Below are 17,660 nucleotides of genomic sequence, written 5' to 3'. Positions count from 1 at the left end.
GCTGCGAACAATATTCACCTCTATTTGGCATCAAAATTTTACCAAAAGAGTAACGAAAAACCTCTCACAATTTCAGCAATATTTTATAATTTTTATTTAAAACGCAGCCTTTGAATTGTTTGTTGCGGTGAGTGTAATTTTAGAGTTTTGACAAAAGGCAAAACCTCACTGTATGATGGTCCGATACAAAACCGGCGGCGATACAAAATTTTCTCTCCAAAAAAAGTGCTGCCCACACGTTTTTGGTCATACGGTACAAAAAGGCATTGTCCGTTTGAGCTGAAAATTGCTTTTCGCGCGGAGCCGATGGTATCGGCACGCGGAGAACAACTCGCGAGAGAGAGCAAAAAGCATCTCTCACGCTCACCTGCGAGAGCGCAGATGTGACAGAGAAGGCCGCGGACAAAAAGCCAAAGTGACCAGCAGCAGCGGCACCGTATCATTTTCTGGCATCGAGTAATTGCAGAAAAAGCATGCCTGGGAATGCGCACACGAGTTGTCGGCGGCCGATCAGGAAGAAGATCTCTGCAATTTTTCTCTCGTTTTTTTTAATAAATATTCTTCGTCACGTTTTTTTTTTCGCTTCTTTTCCACACGACGGACAATAAACGTGAGCAAGTCGTTGAATTATGAATGGCCGAGCCGAATTATTCGCACGGCCAAACTGAATAGACGTCCTAATGAGAGGCGGAATTCGCTTCTCTTTCTCTCTGCGCGCAGCGCGATTTCGATTCGCTGTTTTATTTGTTCGGGCCGATTTAGTTGTCAGTAAATAAATAAATTAGACAAGCAGCTCGCCGGTAAATGAAGTGGTAATAATTGGCCTCTCTCTGGCTGCAGTAATAAAGTATTAATTGACGTGATTAATGCGCTGCGTTTATTTCGAGGCGCCACAGATTCATCCGAGGGCACGGTTTGTTATCGGTTAGGGCGTATTTATTATTTCGTTATTAATTCAGATAAATAATATCCAACGGTGAAAGTCGGCTGTATCTGAAGAGGCGTAAAAAATCGACGTCAATGTCGGCGGCAGATAGTGCGCTGTGTTGAAAAAGCAAAGTCAATAATGGTCGAAAGGGAACTCACGAGGGATCAACGTGCCATCTGTTTCGGAGCCTTCACCTGTCAACTGATAGCGTTTTTAGTGGAAATGTGGAAAATTCACTCTTTGATTGCTACGTCGCTGTCATTTTATTCAAAAAAGACCCAATCAATCAAAATATTCAAATTCATTTAATTTTTCGTTTCTTTATTTTTAATGCTCGTTTCTTGTTTAATGAAGGGAAAAAGTTGACCTTAATGTCGAACCTATTTAAAATCCTTTTCAACCCAAGATTGCGTAAATTTGAAAAAAAAGTTATCTTTAAATAATGCGGTGTTTAATGAAAGAATTAACCAATTTAATATTTTCCAGAATTTTCCTTACTGAATAATTACTAAGGCTGATTTTTAAATCTGTTATATCCACAAGTAATACAATGTATTATTATTATTCATAATATTTTATCTAATCGATCGACAGATTAAATGCAAAATCAAATAACCTTTCATAACTATTCAATAAATTTTATTAAATTAAAAGTACGCAAATTAGAAGATAGAGAGAAATTTTACATTGACCAGCCAACATTCAAAAATGCAAATTAATCCTCAATTAAACAGACATGACTCCGCACTTACGAGGCAGAGAAAAGTTCAATCGCAAAGGAAGTTGAAAAAGTGCAACCGTTAGGTCGGCAATCGGTCGGTCAATGAATGCAATTCACCGTCCATCCGTTTGTCCATTCGGCGGCGAGCGTCTTTTCCTGTATTTGGATTTGTTGAAAAACCTAAAGTTTGTTTAGCTCGGCTTGATTGTGTGTGCAATGTTGCTCTTCCCTATCACATTTTCTTCAATATACACCAGCATTTATTTATCGACAGCCGCAAACGGGTTTGATCTGTGTTGCGCGCCGATCGACACGGAGCTGAAAATTAAAATAAGTAAGCAGTTTGAATTCTCTCGCGCTCGTGAAACAAATACGGTATTGTGTGTGCTGTGCTCTCAATGTGCTCGCTGATTTTCCGGTTGATTATATTGATAGACTTGTATTTAATTCCTTCTGCATTATCCATACGATCGTCCATCTCTCAATCGGGGCCACTTTGGAATATATTATAATGAACAAATGTGCTCTTGACGCATTGTATTTAGTTAAATGAGACGTACACATGCATGCAGCGAGAGGTTTTTTATTCAAGAAGACAAGAAGTGCCCTCGCAGAGAGCGCAGGCGAGAGTATCAAAGAGATTGGAAGAGATCTTGATTTGATTTATTCCACCTGCATTTGTCTGCGCCAATTTATCTGGGGCGCACTTCCGGGATTTGCATTTTGATATTAAGATAGATACAACCAACTGTAATTAAATAATTTTAAATGCCCAAAAAAAATTAATAAATAAAAAAAAAATGTTCAAAAATATTCCCCCCAAAAATAAGAGTTTGCCTTCTGTAGACTCAAGAAGGGCACAGGCGGATAAGAGGATAAGACAAAAATAAATAAATTTAGTTAATGAATAGAGTTTATTGTGGCATATATCAACGGGCAATATCTTTCTAAATAAATTATTTAAAGATAGTCAAAAGAAATCAAATTAATTTACAAACGAGAATGGAAAATCAGAATATAAAATTTTAAATTGGAAGAAAGTTTTTTTTTAATTAAAATATTTACGTTCATATCAATCTAATTTAATGTGAAATAATTTACAATGTTGGTTAAACAATATATTATCTCAATATGATTGATTCATAAGATTTACCTTTTAAATAAATCAGTGGCTTAATTAATAAATCAATATTACAATTTTACAAACCCAAAAAGTGTTAGATTTGGCACTGCAGTGTAATTGTAATTTAATTATTAATGTAAACCCATTTTTTATAATATTAGAAGAATATTTTTGTAATCAGGCCAATTGCAGTGACCTGAAATTGGCCATTTTTAAACAGGTCAAATGTCTGCATTTGAAATTCAAAATTGACAGTCGCCACTTGATTCAAATTCCTAATCCACATCTGCAAAACAAATCGGTCCTAGTTAGCCATAATTACATAAGCGGCGAAAATAAGCAAAGCTGATTGCTGGCTCGAGTCAGATGGTTACACTTCTTTACGGCGAGAGAGGCTTGGCCAAAAAAGAAGTAGGATGCGCGATTACCTGACGAGCCTCTAATGCATCCAAGTGTGAGAGCTGGCGCGGCCCGAGGGCACAATGTGATGCATCATACGCCAAGTAGTATTAAATTTGTAGCGACCAGATCGACTACTCTGGCTATAGGTTTTAGAGAAAGAGCACCATCCGCAAATTAACGGGAGTTTAAACTGCACCACACACAGCACACAATCATGAGCGCGCTTTTATTTTTGTCAAAAGACATACCTATAGCCGAGAGATCGAGAGGAGTCGGTCTCGGCGCGCCGGGTAATTTTATATTCATCTCTCTTTCTTGTTTCTCCGCGCCACATATACTGTAAATTCAACTGTTTAGCTAAGTTGTTTGACACCTGCGAAGCCAAGCAAACTTGGACTTGTTTTATTCAGACAGCATTAAATTTTGGACAAGTATTAATCTACTTGGTAATATAATTAGTACATAACACAATCTATAGGTTATTGTAATTAATAAATTTAAATTATATAAAATAAATTATTTTTAACAGTATTAATTGGGAATTTAAACCATTTAAATTAATATGATTTAAAACAATTATTTTTTAATATAATTTTTTAACTGTAAAAAAATAATTTTTATAATTTATTAGAATTTATTTTATTTTATGTACTAACATGAGAGTTTGCCATAGATTTTGCTTCTAATTTTTTTTTTTAATAAATAAGTTTATGCGATTTTGACCAGAAATATAAGGTTTGAACGTTTCAACTATTAATGAATGACAAGATAAGAATGAGTTTTCAGGTCAAGTAAATAATTGAATTATTAAATAAATCACAAAATTATAATTCAAATTATGAATCTGCACTAATTTATTGAAGTATTTGTAACTTCTAAAAATAAAAATTAATGAGGAAGCATATTGAAAATTATTTTAGATTGGATGGATAGGATAATTATAATGCGGTCTTGCGGATAGGCTGAAAAATCCAAGAATTTTTGTGATCTCTGCATTCAGAAATTATAAAAGAAATTTACATATTTCCTTATTTGTTCATTTGCTGCAATCACACTGTTAAATATATTTATATTTTACTAGGAAAAAACCGGAAAAAACATATACAATTGTTGGTAAAAATAAAAATTAATGATTCCTGGAAAATGATGAAAATGTGATTAATTATTAACTGCACCACATGTGTATAAGAAACAAAACTAGAATGAAGGTTTTGCTTAAAAAATTGAATGGTAAACGTGCAGGAAATTTTAAATTTTGAAATAAGGAAAAAGTTCTACAATAGCTTAATTTGACCTGCCTTTATCTTTATTGACTCAAGAGGGAAAAGTCACTGGATAAAATGTCAAGTGCGAATTGGGATTGCAAAAGAAAGGCGTCTGGGTCGGCACGCAGGTGAGGGCGGTGCCGCGCGCGGAGGCAAGCAAGTGATCACCGGCACAGAGAAGAGAGCAAAGTGGCAAAGTTGCCAGGTGAAGCTGCGGAGGGTGCGCCCGCGCTTTAGCCCGTGCCTCTTTTTCGTTCCCACGGTCCCTGCAGTCACGACTCGGCTGACCGCACGGAAGAACCGGACCTCGCTCTGCGCTCCGCCGGCGCGTATTATGACTGACGTTTAAATAAAACAAAGGGCCTCATTAGTCCTCTCCTTTCTTATCACACCGGCTACCGTTGTCTTGTCACCGCAGCTCTTTTTATGCAAATAATCGCTCCGTGCTTGGGCCTGCCTGCGCCGCCGCGACCGCAATCAATCTTGGCCCATTTCCAGAGAGACACTTCTTTTCGCAGCGACCAGAAGCGTTTTCCATTTTCGGGTTTGCTTCTGTTGGCGAAAAAATAAAAATAAATCTCAAGTCGAAAAAGTCATTCGAGAACAATGAGCTTGCCTTTGTATTTAGGTGTCAAATGTCGTGAGAAAAAGTAGAACCAACTTGATACTTTGACCTGGTTGAGATTTATAGCCTAAACTTGTTTTGCATTACTTTATTTTACTCTCAAACACATAAATTCAAGATAGAAATCACACAATTAAAATGTTTAAAAGCGACGCAAATCTCTTGTCCAAATTAGTGGGGAAGTATGTAATGAAGGTTGAGAGGGCTATGTATTTTATGCTGATTGTGGCCTAAATAATTTAGCGACTTATTTTTTTTTGCCAACATTTAGCATTAGCATTAAATCTTGCAATTTAATTTTTTTCATTTTTATTAATTTATATAATTTTGATGAAAAAGCCGGGAACAAATTTGATTAATTCGCAAATTAAGACATGAATTTAGATGTGACATACATGAGATTTTTAATACAAATTTTAATAAACATTTTATAATAATATATATTAAATATAAAATGTAAAAATATCATTATTCATCAAAATGCGTTTTAGTTTTAAATTTTTTAATATTTAAAAATTTATTATTTTTTTTAATTAAAGAATAATTATTATTGTTTGTAAAAATAACAATTTATAATGTTTAAAAAAAATTACAATATTATGGAATCTTTTCAACACATCTTTTTCATCTCATTGCGTTATAAACACTCGCGGTCGCACCTGAACCTCAAAACCTCGCCGCGGCAAAATAAATTTCGCGCTTGGCGGCAGTCGCGAATTCTAAAAAGTGAGTCCGACGCGAGACCCACCCTTGCGTACGCTTTGTTATTTTTTTGTTGAAGGGCCGCCGACACTCGCAGCCTGCTCACTCACCGTTAAGTTAACTACTGCTTCCTTTTGCAAATAAATCAGAGAATCCCACATTCGAAGAAAACCCGGCTGCGCTTTTTTAACGACTTTCAATGTGGGTGTGTGAAGTGAGAAAGAGGAGGAAGTAGTTTTTAGTGCTTACTCGCGCAGGGCACCGACTCTGTGTCGTCTCGCTTGCAAATATTTCACTTGAATTCGAGGCCGATTTTGTTTGCTTGCACTCTTCTCTTTCTCGGTCACTCAGGTCAACCTGAAATTTGCATATTTTTTAAGTTTTTAAATTGAACGCTACATTTTATCATTTTTCTTAGCTATTATTTTGAATTAAGATACGTAATTATTAATTTTAATTGTGCTGATTTTTTTTTTAAACTTCATTAGAATAATATGCATGAATTAATGAAAAAAGACAAAATTCCTTAGTTTTATATATTTTGAAAAAAAATGTACACTTTGAATTTTTCAAAGTTTCATAACTTATAATATTAAACGTGAGTGTTTTTTTTTTCAAAACTTTATTGCCAATTTTTGGTTTCATTGTAATTAATTTGCTATTTTCTCTGGTAATCAAAACAAATAATTTAAACATTTTTCATCATTTATTTTCTGCTAAACAACAAAAAGAAACAATAAATTCAATAAAAAAAGTAGCATCAATTTTAAGTTTTCCTGATGAATTATTGAAAAATTATTCAAAGCAAAGCAGAAATCTACACATTTTTTCTCTTTCTCGTCTTTATAAAAACTGATTTTACATCTTCACGTACATTATTTCAAGCACCTGACCGCGTGGCAACGACTACATCGTTCTCTCGCGCACGCATTAAAACCAACATATTAATTTCCCGGCCTGACTTTTGAGCCGCGTGATATTTATGTGTTTGACGATTACAAAAAAGGGAGGTCCGTGCGCTCACTCGACTTTATTTTCTCAGGTTTTCCCATGGATGTTTCACTAACTCTTTTGGGTCCGCACCAACATTCTACTGTTTTCCAGCATCCCATAAAGTAGAAAGATTATGTAGCAGAGGTACAGGTGCACGGGACCGCACGGGACGTGACTGCTCGAGAGGCGACCTTTGACCCGCGGGCGCTGACGTCACGCCCCTTCCGCCTTCTTTGTGACGATACAAAGTACACAGAACAATATAGGTGTGGCGGCCCTTTTATTTTGATGCGCACCAAGTGAAATGAAAAAGACGTGTTGCCAATGGAAGTCCAAATTTACTGTTTATAACCATTTTGCCATTTGCGTTGATTGGAATAAAAAAGAAAATCAACTTCATACTTTAAATTGTGACGATATTAACATTTACTCAAAATTTAATTAAATATTCATGAATTTTAGAAAAAATGAAATAATTTATCTTGTAAGTTGCCGTTTACTTTAAATTCTTTTTTTACTTCTTTTTATCATAAAACAAATTAAGAACGTTAAATTAGCCTGATTTTTGTTTTAATTTAGTATTAAATCAAAACAAATTTAATGCTGAATGCAATTTAGAAACAAACCTTCCATTTACCCATCTCTGCACTCGAAAATGCGCGGTTCCATGTGGGAGTCGAAACATGCCCACTAATGACAACCATAAATTTAGTCATTTGAATACATCAACCTTTGATTGTCATGTTTTCATGTTTTTACATTCATATCTCATCCGCGCAAGCAGTGCGTCTTGCAAGCACCATGTAATTTCGATTATTAAATGCTAATTATCAAGCAACAAGCGTAGGTGTCCGAGCTCTTTCTCATTCCAAGTACAGAGAGCGCGTTCTTTATATGTATATTTCATACATTATAATTACGAACGAGCATGCGAAAGTGAGAAATAATCTCCACCCACACAACCTAAATAAATAGAATCCAACACGGCTGCTTATAGATTTCGTTGTGCGATTGTGCAGACCAAGTTAATTTATGAATCGGTTGAATGAGAAAGTGCATCGGCCCCGTTTTAGTCATTATGGGTTTTTAATTAAACGGTGCCACCAGGTGCCATATCCACTCGATTGAGCAATTCGCACGACTGTTGCACAACCACGTGCTCATGCACCTTTGGCAACCGGCGCCGTTTTCTTTCTTCTTCTTCTCAAATAACAAATCGTGCCGACGGATGAAACAATGCGAGCCGCCTAATTGTGTGAAACGTCACGACTCGGCATCCCTCGCAGGATTTATGTGACGGCGAAATAATAATTTTGTATTAAATAATGTGGAATCGTCGTGAGTGGTGTTTTTTTCTTCTTCTTCGGCAAGCGCTGCATGTTTGCTCAATAATTTAATTTCTCTGCTGGTGCTCTCGTTTAATTCCCTCTGCAAAAACATCTCGCGCCAGTTTCACGTCGTGCCGGCTGCTGTGTTAATTTCGCAGACGTGAATAAAATAATCGTCTCTGTCCCGCCGACGTTTTTCTCCTCGGCCTTTCGTGTATCGGTCAGTTGGCAGTGCAAATGCATTCAGGGCCCTTCAGATATTAAATACAATAGTCACGATGCAGTTGGAATTAAACAATCTGTTAAAAAAGAGGTTTGCAAAGTATGGAATTTAATTAGTATCTGAATTTAATAATAAAAAATAAGCTAGTATTTATTTGTCTCAACTTCCTTATTGCCAAAAGTATTGTCCCAGAGAAAGCATGAAATTAAAATTATTTATTTATTTATTCTCTGTTCTGTTACATTTAAAAGTATAGAATAAACACAACATCAAATCAATACACATCAAAATTAAACTAACAAAAAAATCTAAAATCCTTCTTTCAATTTCATTGATGCAATTAAACAATGGGGAAAAATTTATAACTTAAAATGCATCAAAAATACTTGATAGAAACCAAATAAATGCAAAATGTTAGTTAATTTACCATGAAAACATGAAACAACATTAAAATTAAACTGCTCAAATTAAGAAAAGCTTTCACACAAATAGCCCTAATCATTTTCTGAGGGCCTGCACAATTAAAGCAGCACGAGCCATAATCATTTGGGCCCTACACACGTTAATGAAGCAGACGCGCAAAACGGCAATAAAAATCGCAATTAAGAAAAGAACGAGGGCCGCACAGCATCAGTCAAAAGTCCACGACGGCCTAGAATATTCTTCTCTTGTGGCATCGAAAGAATAATAAGAAGAAGAGAGGCTGGGCGATGATATCCCGGCCGGGTCAAGTCACGACGTAGCCGCGAGCTTTTGACTTCATTTTCGGACGCTGCATTACTTTATGTGCCAGGCATCAGCGCATTTTATCAGCAAGGTGTATTATTCGCTCTCTCGAGACAAAAGAGACTATGAAAGAGCAAGCGGCAATAAAATGAACGTGGCCCACTTGATCTTTCTCTCTCTGCAGCAAACAACAAATGCCCCCTTTTCGCCGACAATATAAAATACGCGCGCGCGCGCGCGAGTACAAGACACGATTCACATTAAAAACTGTAAGAAAATCGACTATTCATGCACGTAATAACGCGCCGAGGGAATTTGCATGTCAGTCACTGTTACGGTACATTCCCCATTCACGTACAACGTCTCGTCGTTGTTGTTGTTGTTTCTTTCCATCTCGCGTTGTGTACAATGGCCGCAGATTCAAAAGTGACATTTCATTACCGACAGTTTCGATTCCCAGAAGGCTACGCGGAGAGTTTATTGCCCAGCTCCGTCGTCAAATTACCGAAATATTCTCAAAAAGGAAAGAGACTTTGTGATCCCCGCGAGGTCCATCTTCTCACCATATGCACCGCGGGACGAGATGCACTCTTATTTCTTTTTTCTCTTTTTTTTTATACAACTGGGCCGAGAATGGGAATGGACTATTAGCACCAAATTGCTAGAAGTCATGGAGCTTAATGAAAAGAGCGAGGGAATCTCAACGCACGACTCTTCCTGGATGGGGGATAAAAGCCGCGATGCATATGAAAAGGTGTGAGTGAGAAAGACGTGTGAAAAAAACGGGCCATTTGACGTTTTGACGTGAAAAATCGCTGGAACCATTTCACAAATTAGTGACTTTAGGAGGAATATGAGAAAATAATCTTGTGAAATTTCGTGATTCATAAATAATACACGTTTTTAAAGGCAAAAAGTTTATGTCATGTGTCCAAATAATATATTAATTAAAAACATAATTAATATCCAGCCACGGTTGGGGCCAGACGATTAAATTAAGGACGTGTGTTTGCCTCTTTTAATGGTGGTTATGTATTGCCTGTTTCGCTGATTAGCATTTAACAACACCGGAATCCAGCTGGACTTCTCTCTTATATTCGTTGAGAGAGAGAGAAAAAAAAAACACGCATAAGTCAGTGACACGGCCGTGGCAGGGACGTAAACAAAAACTATAGCCGAGGAGCAAATGTAGAAACGAACGAGATAATTAATTTTGATTGGACCGATTAGATCTCGTCGGTGTTGCGTCCATAAATCACCGGATAGAGCAACAAAGCGCGCGACCGTAAGTACATGGAGACAATCGTTAAGAGCATCTCTCAGCTGACTGACCGAGACATGCACACGCACTTAATATGCAAATTTAATGGCTGCTTTTATTCGCAGCGTCTGATTGATTCCGGCGCTGCGGTGAAAAGTACATGACCGAGTAATTGTGCGATTGCCGAGCCTGTGAGTAATGAGATGGAAATGCAAGTTTTTATATGAGCTGCGGAATGATTACAATGACAAGGACATGAAAAGACTTTGTTCTAGTTAGATGATTAATAGCAAAAAAATGGTAGAACTGTAAATTTTGCTGATTTTTTTTTTAAATAATATTTCACTGCATTTATTATTTGACACTTTTGACACTTAATTTATTCCATTCTAGAAGATCCTTGAATTTGAGTATTTTTTTTTAAATTGAAATCAAATCTTTTTTGGTTCAAAAATAGTAAAAAGTAATTTGATAGCTTTAACTTAATTTAATTCTTTATTTGCATCCAAATATCTTTGATTGTAATGTATAATTATAGTTGCGCTGTATTCATGACAAGAATTAGTTATTTCATTTATCATTACAGAAAATAAATATACTTGATCAGTATATCAAACTCACTTCTCTGGTTACATAACAGCTTTGTGGTTTATACTTTCATGTATCAACTATTTTAAAAATTATTGCTAACTTTTGCATTGTGATTTGATTATTCACTGTTCATATCACACGTTGATGACTTAAATTCTCCTCTTCACCCGCTACCCTCGGGTCACTCTTTTTCTTTTGAAGAGGCAAAAAAATGCCGCATACTGCAAACCGAGATGGGAAATAAATAATCCGCTTTGGTCGGCCGGCGGTCAAGATAATTTTTTGGCATCGACGCACACACACACCCTACAGTTAAACGTGTCTGTGCGTCATTATTATTATTATGATTATTCAGATCAATCGAGTGCGCGGCGTGCGGTGGTTGATCCACCAGCAAAAGCCGCGCTCGAAAATTTATGATAATTATAGAGTAACTGTGACACAAACTCGTATCAAGTGGGGCTGCCAACGGTGCCTGTTGTAAATTAATAGCACGCAGCGCATAATCAAATTTTCAGATTGGGGAGTAAATCAATGAGAGGAGCAGCTGCGCGCTGACCCGCATTGCCTTTTTTGGTTTGAATTTTTCAGCGTTTTCCTTGTTTGCGACGTAGGACTTGCTGCCTATTAAAAAGTATTTATAGTTATCGTTTAAAATTGTAATCAGCCACCACGGTGACAAAATTAAATTAATGCACCGTAAAAATATAAAATATAATAGGGAACATGTTCAAATAGCTTATTATAAATAAAAAGTGAAGTTACATTTTTATTTTAGTTTTGTTTTTCATTGTTTCTACTCCTTAATGTGATAATTTTAAATAATTTTTAATTTTGCTTCAAAAGGCCGTTCTTTTTTCAATTTTGTGATCGATTCTTGAAATGGATTTAGCGGTCGAGTATATTTGACACACATTGCATTAGGGGAGTGTTTCTTGTTCCTTATCTGCGGCTCGCCTTTTTCCGCTTTGATCTTTTCTGAATCGCCACTGAAGCAAAAACTCAATTTTCGTCAATCGCCTTCTTGTTCGTCGGTGTGCGTTCAGGGCCCAGCGGCGACCCGCCTATATCAGGTTTGGATTTCCTTTCTATTGACTGTCAACAAAACGCTTAGACCCGGCAGATAACGATCCGAGCAACATCTTCTTCTCGTTTTACTAATTTTCTGCATAATTTGCTATGCTAAATTTATTCGTGGCTTTTTTTGCTGAATAATATTTCCCCTGCTGACCGAAGGAAGGGTTCTTTCTATCTCTGGCCATCTGTATATGTAGAGGGAACCGGTGTAACCAGTGGCAACGCACATAAAAAATGCGCCGAGCCGGGACCACCCTTTCGGCCCGGCAGCACCGGCAGCTCGTCCCTCGCTTTGCAACGGAATGATGCGTACATATAAAATATATATTAAATATTTTTAATGCCCGGCTTGTACTCTTATATACGTGTGAGTGCGGGATTCAATTTCACCAACGGGTATAGTTATCGCTCACCGAGTGCGAGGTGAGTGGCTCTGATTTCATACAAACGCACACACACACACTTGCTCCTTCTCCTGCGCAGCTCGCAAGATATATAAAATTCCGACTCGGACGGCCGATTTTGCGACAGGCGTGACACGCACACGTGGCCTTTGGGGGTCACCGCACCTGCAAAAACCTGTGAACAAAAATCACCTCTTGCAATTGAATTAAAATTAAAATTGAATTAAATTTTTTTGTATTTTATTTTGACTTGTTATGTAGAGAATAAAACAAATTGAAATTGAAATTGAAATTGAAATTGAAATTAATTTTTTTACTAGTTCCTTTCAATTGAACGTTTTTGAGACAATAGCATTTTCTAAACAAAATTTTTTTTTGCAAAAAGTGTTAACAATGAAATTGAAAAAATTCTCTAGCAAAATATTGCATGTTTTTTAAGGCCATGTTAATTTAATCTAATTTATTTTCATGCTGCGGAAAGGCTGATTGGGGAAATTTAAAATACCAATTGAAAATCGACATTAATTATTATTATTTTTTGTATTTAATTTGCAAATTATGTCACCAATGCTGCAATAAGTATTAAATTTGCTTGTTTTCTTATTGGCTAGCAAATGGCTTCCTTTTCACAAATATTTCCTGAGCATAAATTTAATGATTGAACTGTTACAAGTCATTCAGTATTCGCTGCGCCCGCAATTCACGCAATCAGAATTATTCATTTAACAAAATACAGATGCCAGGGATGAAAAGAGGATTAATGATTTATCACCTTTATACATATAACTGGTGCGAAATAAAAAACGTTCTTATCAGTGTGATTATCCGGCGTTATTATCAACCGCTGATTATAAAGTTTAGCAGACTTCTTGCGTCAAGGAATACAAAATTCAAACAAATCGTTTGAAATTCATGAAATAGCGAAGTGGAAATAGAGTCATTCAAATGCTAATACGTAAAAAGTTAAAGTTAAAGCGCAAAATGAGGTCTAAATAGATCTTATGTTGCACAACCCTATGGCACTTTTTTTTAAATATTTAAATGAGAGAGTTATTTTATAATATTTAAATTTTCATTGAAAATCGTTTTTTATACAGTAAATAAAAACAAATAGCAGTGGTAAAAATGTTTGTTGTTAAAACCAGACAGATATTATTTTTTATCAAATTTAATGAGGTTAAATGAGTGAAAGATATAAATATATAAATTGCTTGGCAAAGAATTTTAACCTCATTTATATTGCTTAATATAATCTGCTATTTAAATTAAACGCATGCAGCACTGCTTAATTTATTTCTCCTCTACCCAAAAAGTAATGAACCGGCCCGGCGATAACACTTCGATATCCAACTACTATTTTTTCTTTCAGGTAATTACTGATAATGATAATAAATCAAGTGATTGCGCTGATAAAACGTTTACGACACTTCGTGGATTTACAAGATTTTACTCACAGCTGAGCGCTGAGAGAGGCAGTTTGCTTGCCGAGCAAGTGAAAAAATGGGAAAAAACTTCAGGATTTTGATGCTGCTCTGCACAATAGCGGTTGTGTTCTACATTTCGTTTTTTCTAAAAGGTTCCGGCGATAACAGCATCAACATCGAAGCCGTCCAGGTCTACTTGCTGGACGAAGACGCAGAAGATGATCTACCGGAAGGCGAGGAGGAAAATTTGCAGTTTTTGGTTGACTTGACGCCGATGCTGGATAAACCAGTCGATTTCCAGCAAAATTACGGTGAAGACGTTATATTTTTCACCGAGACGTCCAGCACGGGACGCGTGCACGTCAGGGCAGTTTGCACCTTGGAGGCGGCATCTTCCTTGAATCCGAAAACGCAGATTTTTCTCGTCTTCTCCCAACAAGTGCAGGTCATCAGTCTCACTCGCAACCCTGCCCTGGCCGAGCTGCTGAAACGAGCGCAAAACGTGCACATGGTCACCGTCAATAATCATCAGGTAATTCCAATAACGTTTCAAATAATTTTATTTACTGGTATATTTACCGACTTTCGGAATTTTTCAAAGAGAATCTCTGGATCATATTAAATTTTTTAGGCTCACTTTTTACCAGAATTTTAAAGTTGCTTCTTTTTAGGGTCAGGCCAAGACAACGTGTCTTATCAGCCTATACCCTTATTTGACCTTGCGGAAGGCATTAAACTCAAATTTTATAAGTCTTTGGTATTTGTTTTTATTTATTTATTTTATCTTTATTATCTTCAATTAATCCATCACTATTTTATGACAATAGTTCCTTCAAATTTTAGTAGAAGCTTCAAGATAGTGAATTTTTTTACTTTTTTCCTAAGAATAAAAACCTCTCTTTGAAAATCCACTGTAATATAATTATTTAAAAAAATTTAAGTTATTGCAAATAAAAATTTTTTAATTTTAATATTATTTTTCCTACTGTTGTATTATTAAAAATTTTTAGTTGAATTCTTTTACTTAAAAACTAGCAAAATGTGACTTTTGCAATCAATCTTTTTTTTTAATTATTATAATTTTAAAAAGATTTATCAATCTTATTATAATTAAGAGCTGAAAGATACTGATATTTATTTAAGTTCAGGCTTTTAATTTATTTTTAGTCACATTTGAAAACACAAATTATTTTGCAGGTCATAAAAGACACGCCGTTGGAAGGAGTTTTCACAACTGAGCTTGCAAAGTCCCCAACCCCAAATGAGCACCTGAGCGACTTCTTGCGCCTCGGCCTCCTGTGGAAGCTGGGTGGGACCTACATGGACCTCGACCTGCTCACTTTCAAGAGCCTCCTACCGATCGTGCGTCTGAAGAATTTCCTCACCGCCGACACCGAGGACAAAATCAACACGTCCATGCTGGGTTTCCAGAGAAACCACCCTTTTTTAATGTTCATCATGGAAACGAGCCGCGAACAGTACAACCCTTTCGCGTATTCTATCGTGCCCTATTCATTCAACGTTGCGACTCGGGAATACTTCAACATGTCGGTCGGGGAAGTTTTGACGAGAGGGCAAATCTCGGACGTTTCCTTTCTGAACAAATCGGTGATAAGTCCGGTGGTTTATGACGAATCGCTGGACTTGTACAGTGGAAACAGAAAAGTTGGACTGGTGGACAAGTTGCTGGAGAATAGTTTTGGTGTTCACATGTGGGGCAGCAAGAGTTCAAAATTGAAAATGAAACTGCAATCAAAAGCGCCTTACGTTGTTTTGGCGAAGAAATTTTGTCCCCATGCCTTAAAGCATACTCCTCGATATTTTTAGCTTATAAAATACTTTTAAAAGAAAATTTCGTTAAAATATATATAAAAAAAATGAAAAAAATAATTGTTAACATGTATGAAAAATACATTTTTTAAATTGTCTACTCATTCGCTAAACAGATCGATTACCAATCAATGATTTTCATTTTGGTCTCAGTTTTATTAAACTTTTTAAATAACCAAATTTTAAAATAATTTTGTTATTTGAGACGATCCATATATCAGACTTTGGCGTTGGGTAGAGGTGTGGTGATGCTGGTGACCTCAAACGGTGGCCTAAACGACCAGGTGTGCTCAAGCAGGTTGAGAAGCGACTCTAACATCTAAATGAATTACACCTCCATTGATGGGAACGAGAAATTCGCACTCTTATCGCTTCTTAATCGTGCCTCATCATTTTTTGCTGCCACCGGTCGCTGCGTCTTCGATTCAACTTTCTGCGGAGGAATGGCCTGCTGAAGGAAATCAGATATTGATTAAGGGTCGAGGTCACCGTCTTGATTTAGGTGATCCGGGTCTGGTGATTTTTTTATGGCCCTCCTAAAAAAAGACTTAAATATTTGTTGTTAATTTTGGTACATTTTATATTGATAGAGAAATTTTGTGTATTTATTTTAAATCCATGATCCTCATTTAATTTGATATTCCATCTGAATCCTTCCAAAATATTCCGAAGAACAATCGAAAATTAATGTCAGTCTGCCGATATTTATTGCCCATTTTAATCAACAATCTCAAACCCGTAGGACTTCTCTTCTTCGACTTCCCATTCAACTTTCGGCAACGCCGCCGGTCTGCCCGGGCGATGTTATTTATTTTTAAGGACACAATGTGAATTTTACATGTAAGGCGTGTTCCCGCAAAGTCTTAAAAATCAAATTACACACACATAAAAGCAAAAATATAAACGCGCTGCTCTCGGTCCAGCAGGACGTGGCGGCGGCAGAGCTGAAAATTTATTGCCCGGCGATTTTATCAATAAAACTGCAGCAGCGTGTGTCTGCGAATTTAATACGCGCAAAACAAAAGGTCAAATTCAAATCAGGTACACACACACACACACACCATTACAACAAAGAATCGTGAAAAGCGGCTAGGCTTGACTTGAAAAAAAAAATATATATAAAACGTGGCGAGCGCGGCGTCTCATCATTATCATCATCAGAGCGCTGCAGCAACAGGTTTCTTTTTACAACTTCAATGAACAATAGGAAATAACATAACGTGGTGCCCAGTTAAGAATGGATATGTGCTGCACCGCAGAACAATGAAAGGGCTCTGTGTTCGCCCGCGTACTCACGCAAAGGAGCGATCGCCCAACTTGGAGAGATGCTCGGTTTCGAGACGAGCAGAAATGCAGCTGCGGTGCAGCGAGGGCGTGATGCAATGTAATGCGCTGCACGCTGGCTGATTCGTGCCAATTTCACTTGCTATAGAGCAATTATTGCCTTCAAACAAATAAAAAGTCAATTTGAAAGCATACCGCACTGGAATGATTGAAAAGATCAAACGAAAATTGCAGCAATATTTACAGAAAATATTGAAATTTTGAGAAAATGATAAAAAAAAAAAATGTCAAATTAACTTTTTAAGTAAAAAAAATTACAGTAATCCAATTTAGACTGGAGGATTGATAGTCTACGGATGTATAGTATACAAATGTTTATTAAAGTGTTTGATTTAAAAAAAAACTAAAAAAAAAACCAAAAATAAATATTTTAATTTAGCTTTGCTCCAATCTAATGGACAAATGTGAATAATTCCTAGCAGAGGAAATTCTGAAGCAATCTAACTCCTTTTTCCGATTGTTGAACGACTTAATTGCACAAACATACAGCTAAAAAGTTACATTAAATTGTTCACATTTTATTTTTGTTTTTTTAAAGAAATTGACACTCGAGGAGATGATCATGGAAGTGAAGCGCTTTTCCTCGTTGTAAAAATTGCTTTTATTCAAAAACAAAACGGCTCTACCAGTTTCGGTCACGGTCTGCGATCCTATTTCATGAGCAAGAAGAATAAAAAAAATCAGCAAAATTGA

General features: G+C 36.4%; 2 protein-coding genes across 2 annotated transcripts in view; both read left to right on the top strand.

The window, feature by feature from the left end:
• LOC132195151 (leucine zipper putative tumor suppressor 2) overlaps positions 1-17,660 on the top strand; it is a 70,875-nt gene that overhangs the window by 2,179 nt on the left and 51,036 nt on the right. The window lies entirely within an intron of this gene.
• On the top strand, positions 13,802-15,795 carry LOC132195264 (lactosylceramide 4-alpha-galactosyltransferase-like). Its single transcript, XM_059617143.1, has 2 exons — positions 13,802-14,325; positions 14,991-15,795. The coding sequence occupies exons 1-2, from the start codon at positions 13,870-13,872 to the stop codon at positions 15,618-15,620; spliced, it is 1,086 nt and encodes a 361-aa protein (XP_059473126.1). The 5' UTR covers positions 13,802-13,869; the 3' UTR covers positions 15,621-15,795.

Source organism: Neocloeon triangulifer, unplaced genomic scaffold, assembly GCF_031216515.1.
Source record: "Neocloeon triangulifer isolate White Clay Creek 2 clone unplaced genomic scaffold, ASM3121651v1 ptg000009l, whole genome shotgun sequence".
Classification (NCBI taxonomy): Eukaryota; Metazoa; Arthropoda; class Insecta; order Ephemeroptera; family Baetidae; genus Neocloeon; species Neocloeon triangulifer.
Note: the sequence above shows the minus strand (reverse complement) of the source record. Positions and strands in the feature narration are given on the sequence as shown.

Excerpts from the sequence above, each read along its gene's own strand:
- LOC132195264 (XM_059617143.1), top strand. The coding sequence starts at position 13,870 with ATGGGAAAAAACTTCAGGATTTTGATGCTGCTCTGCACAATAGCGGTT. Across the intron at positions 14,326-14,990 it reads TCACCGTCAATAATCATCAG|GTCATAAAAGACACGCCGTT; the intron begins GTAATTCCAATA and ends ATTATTTTGCAG.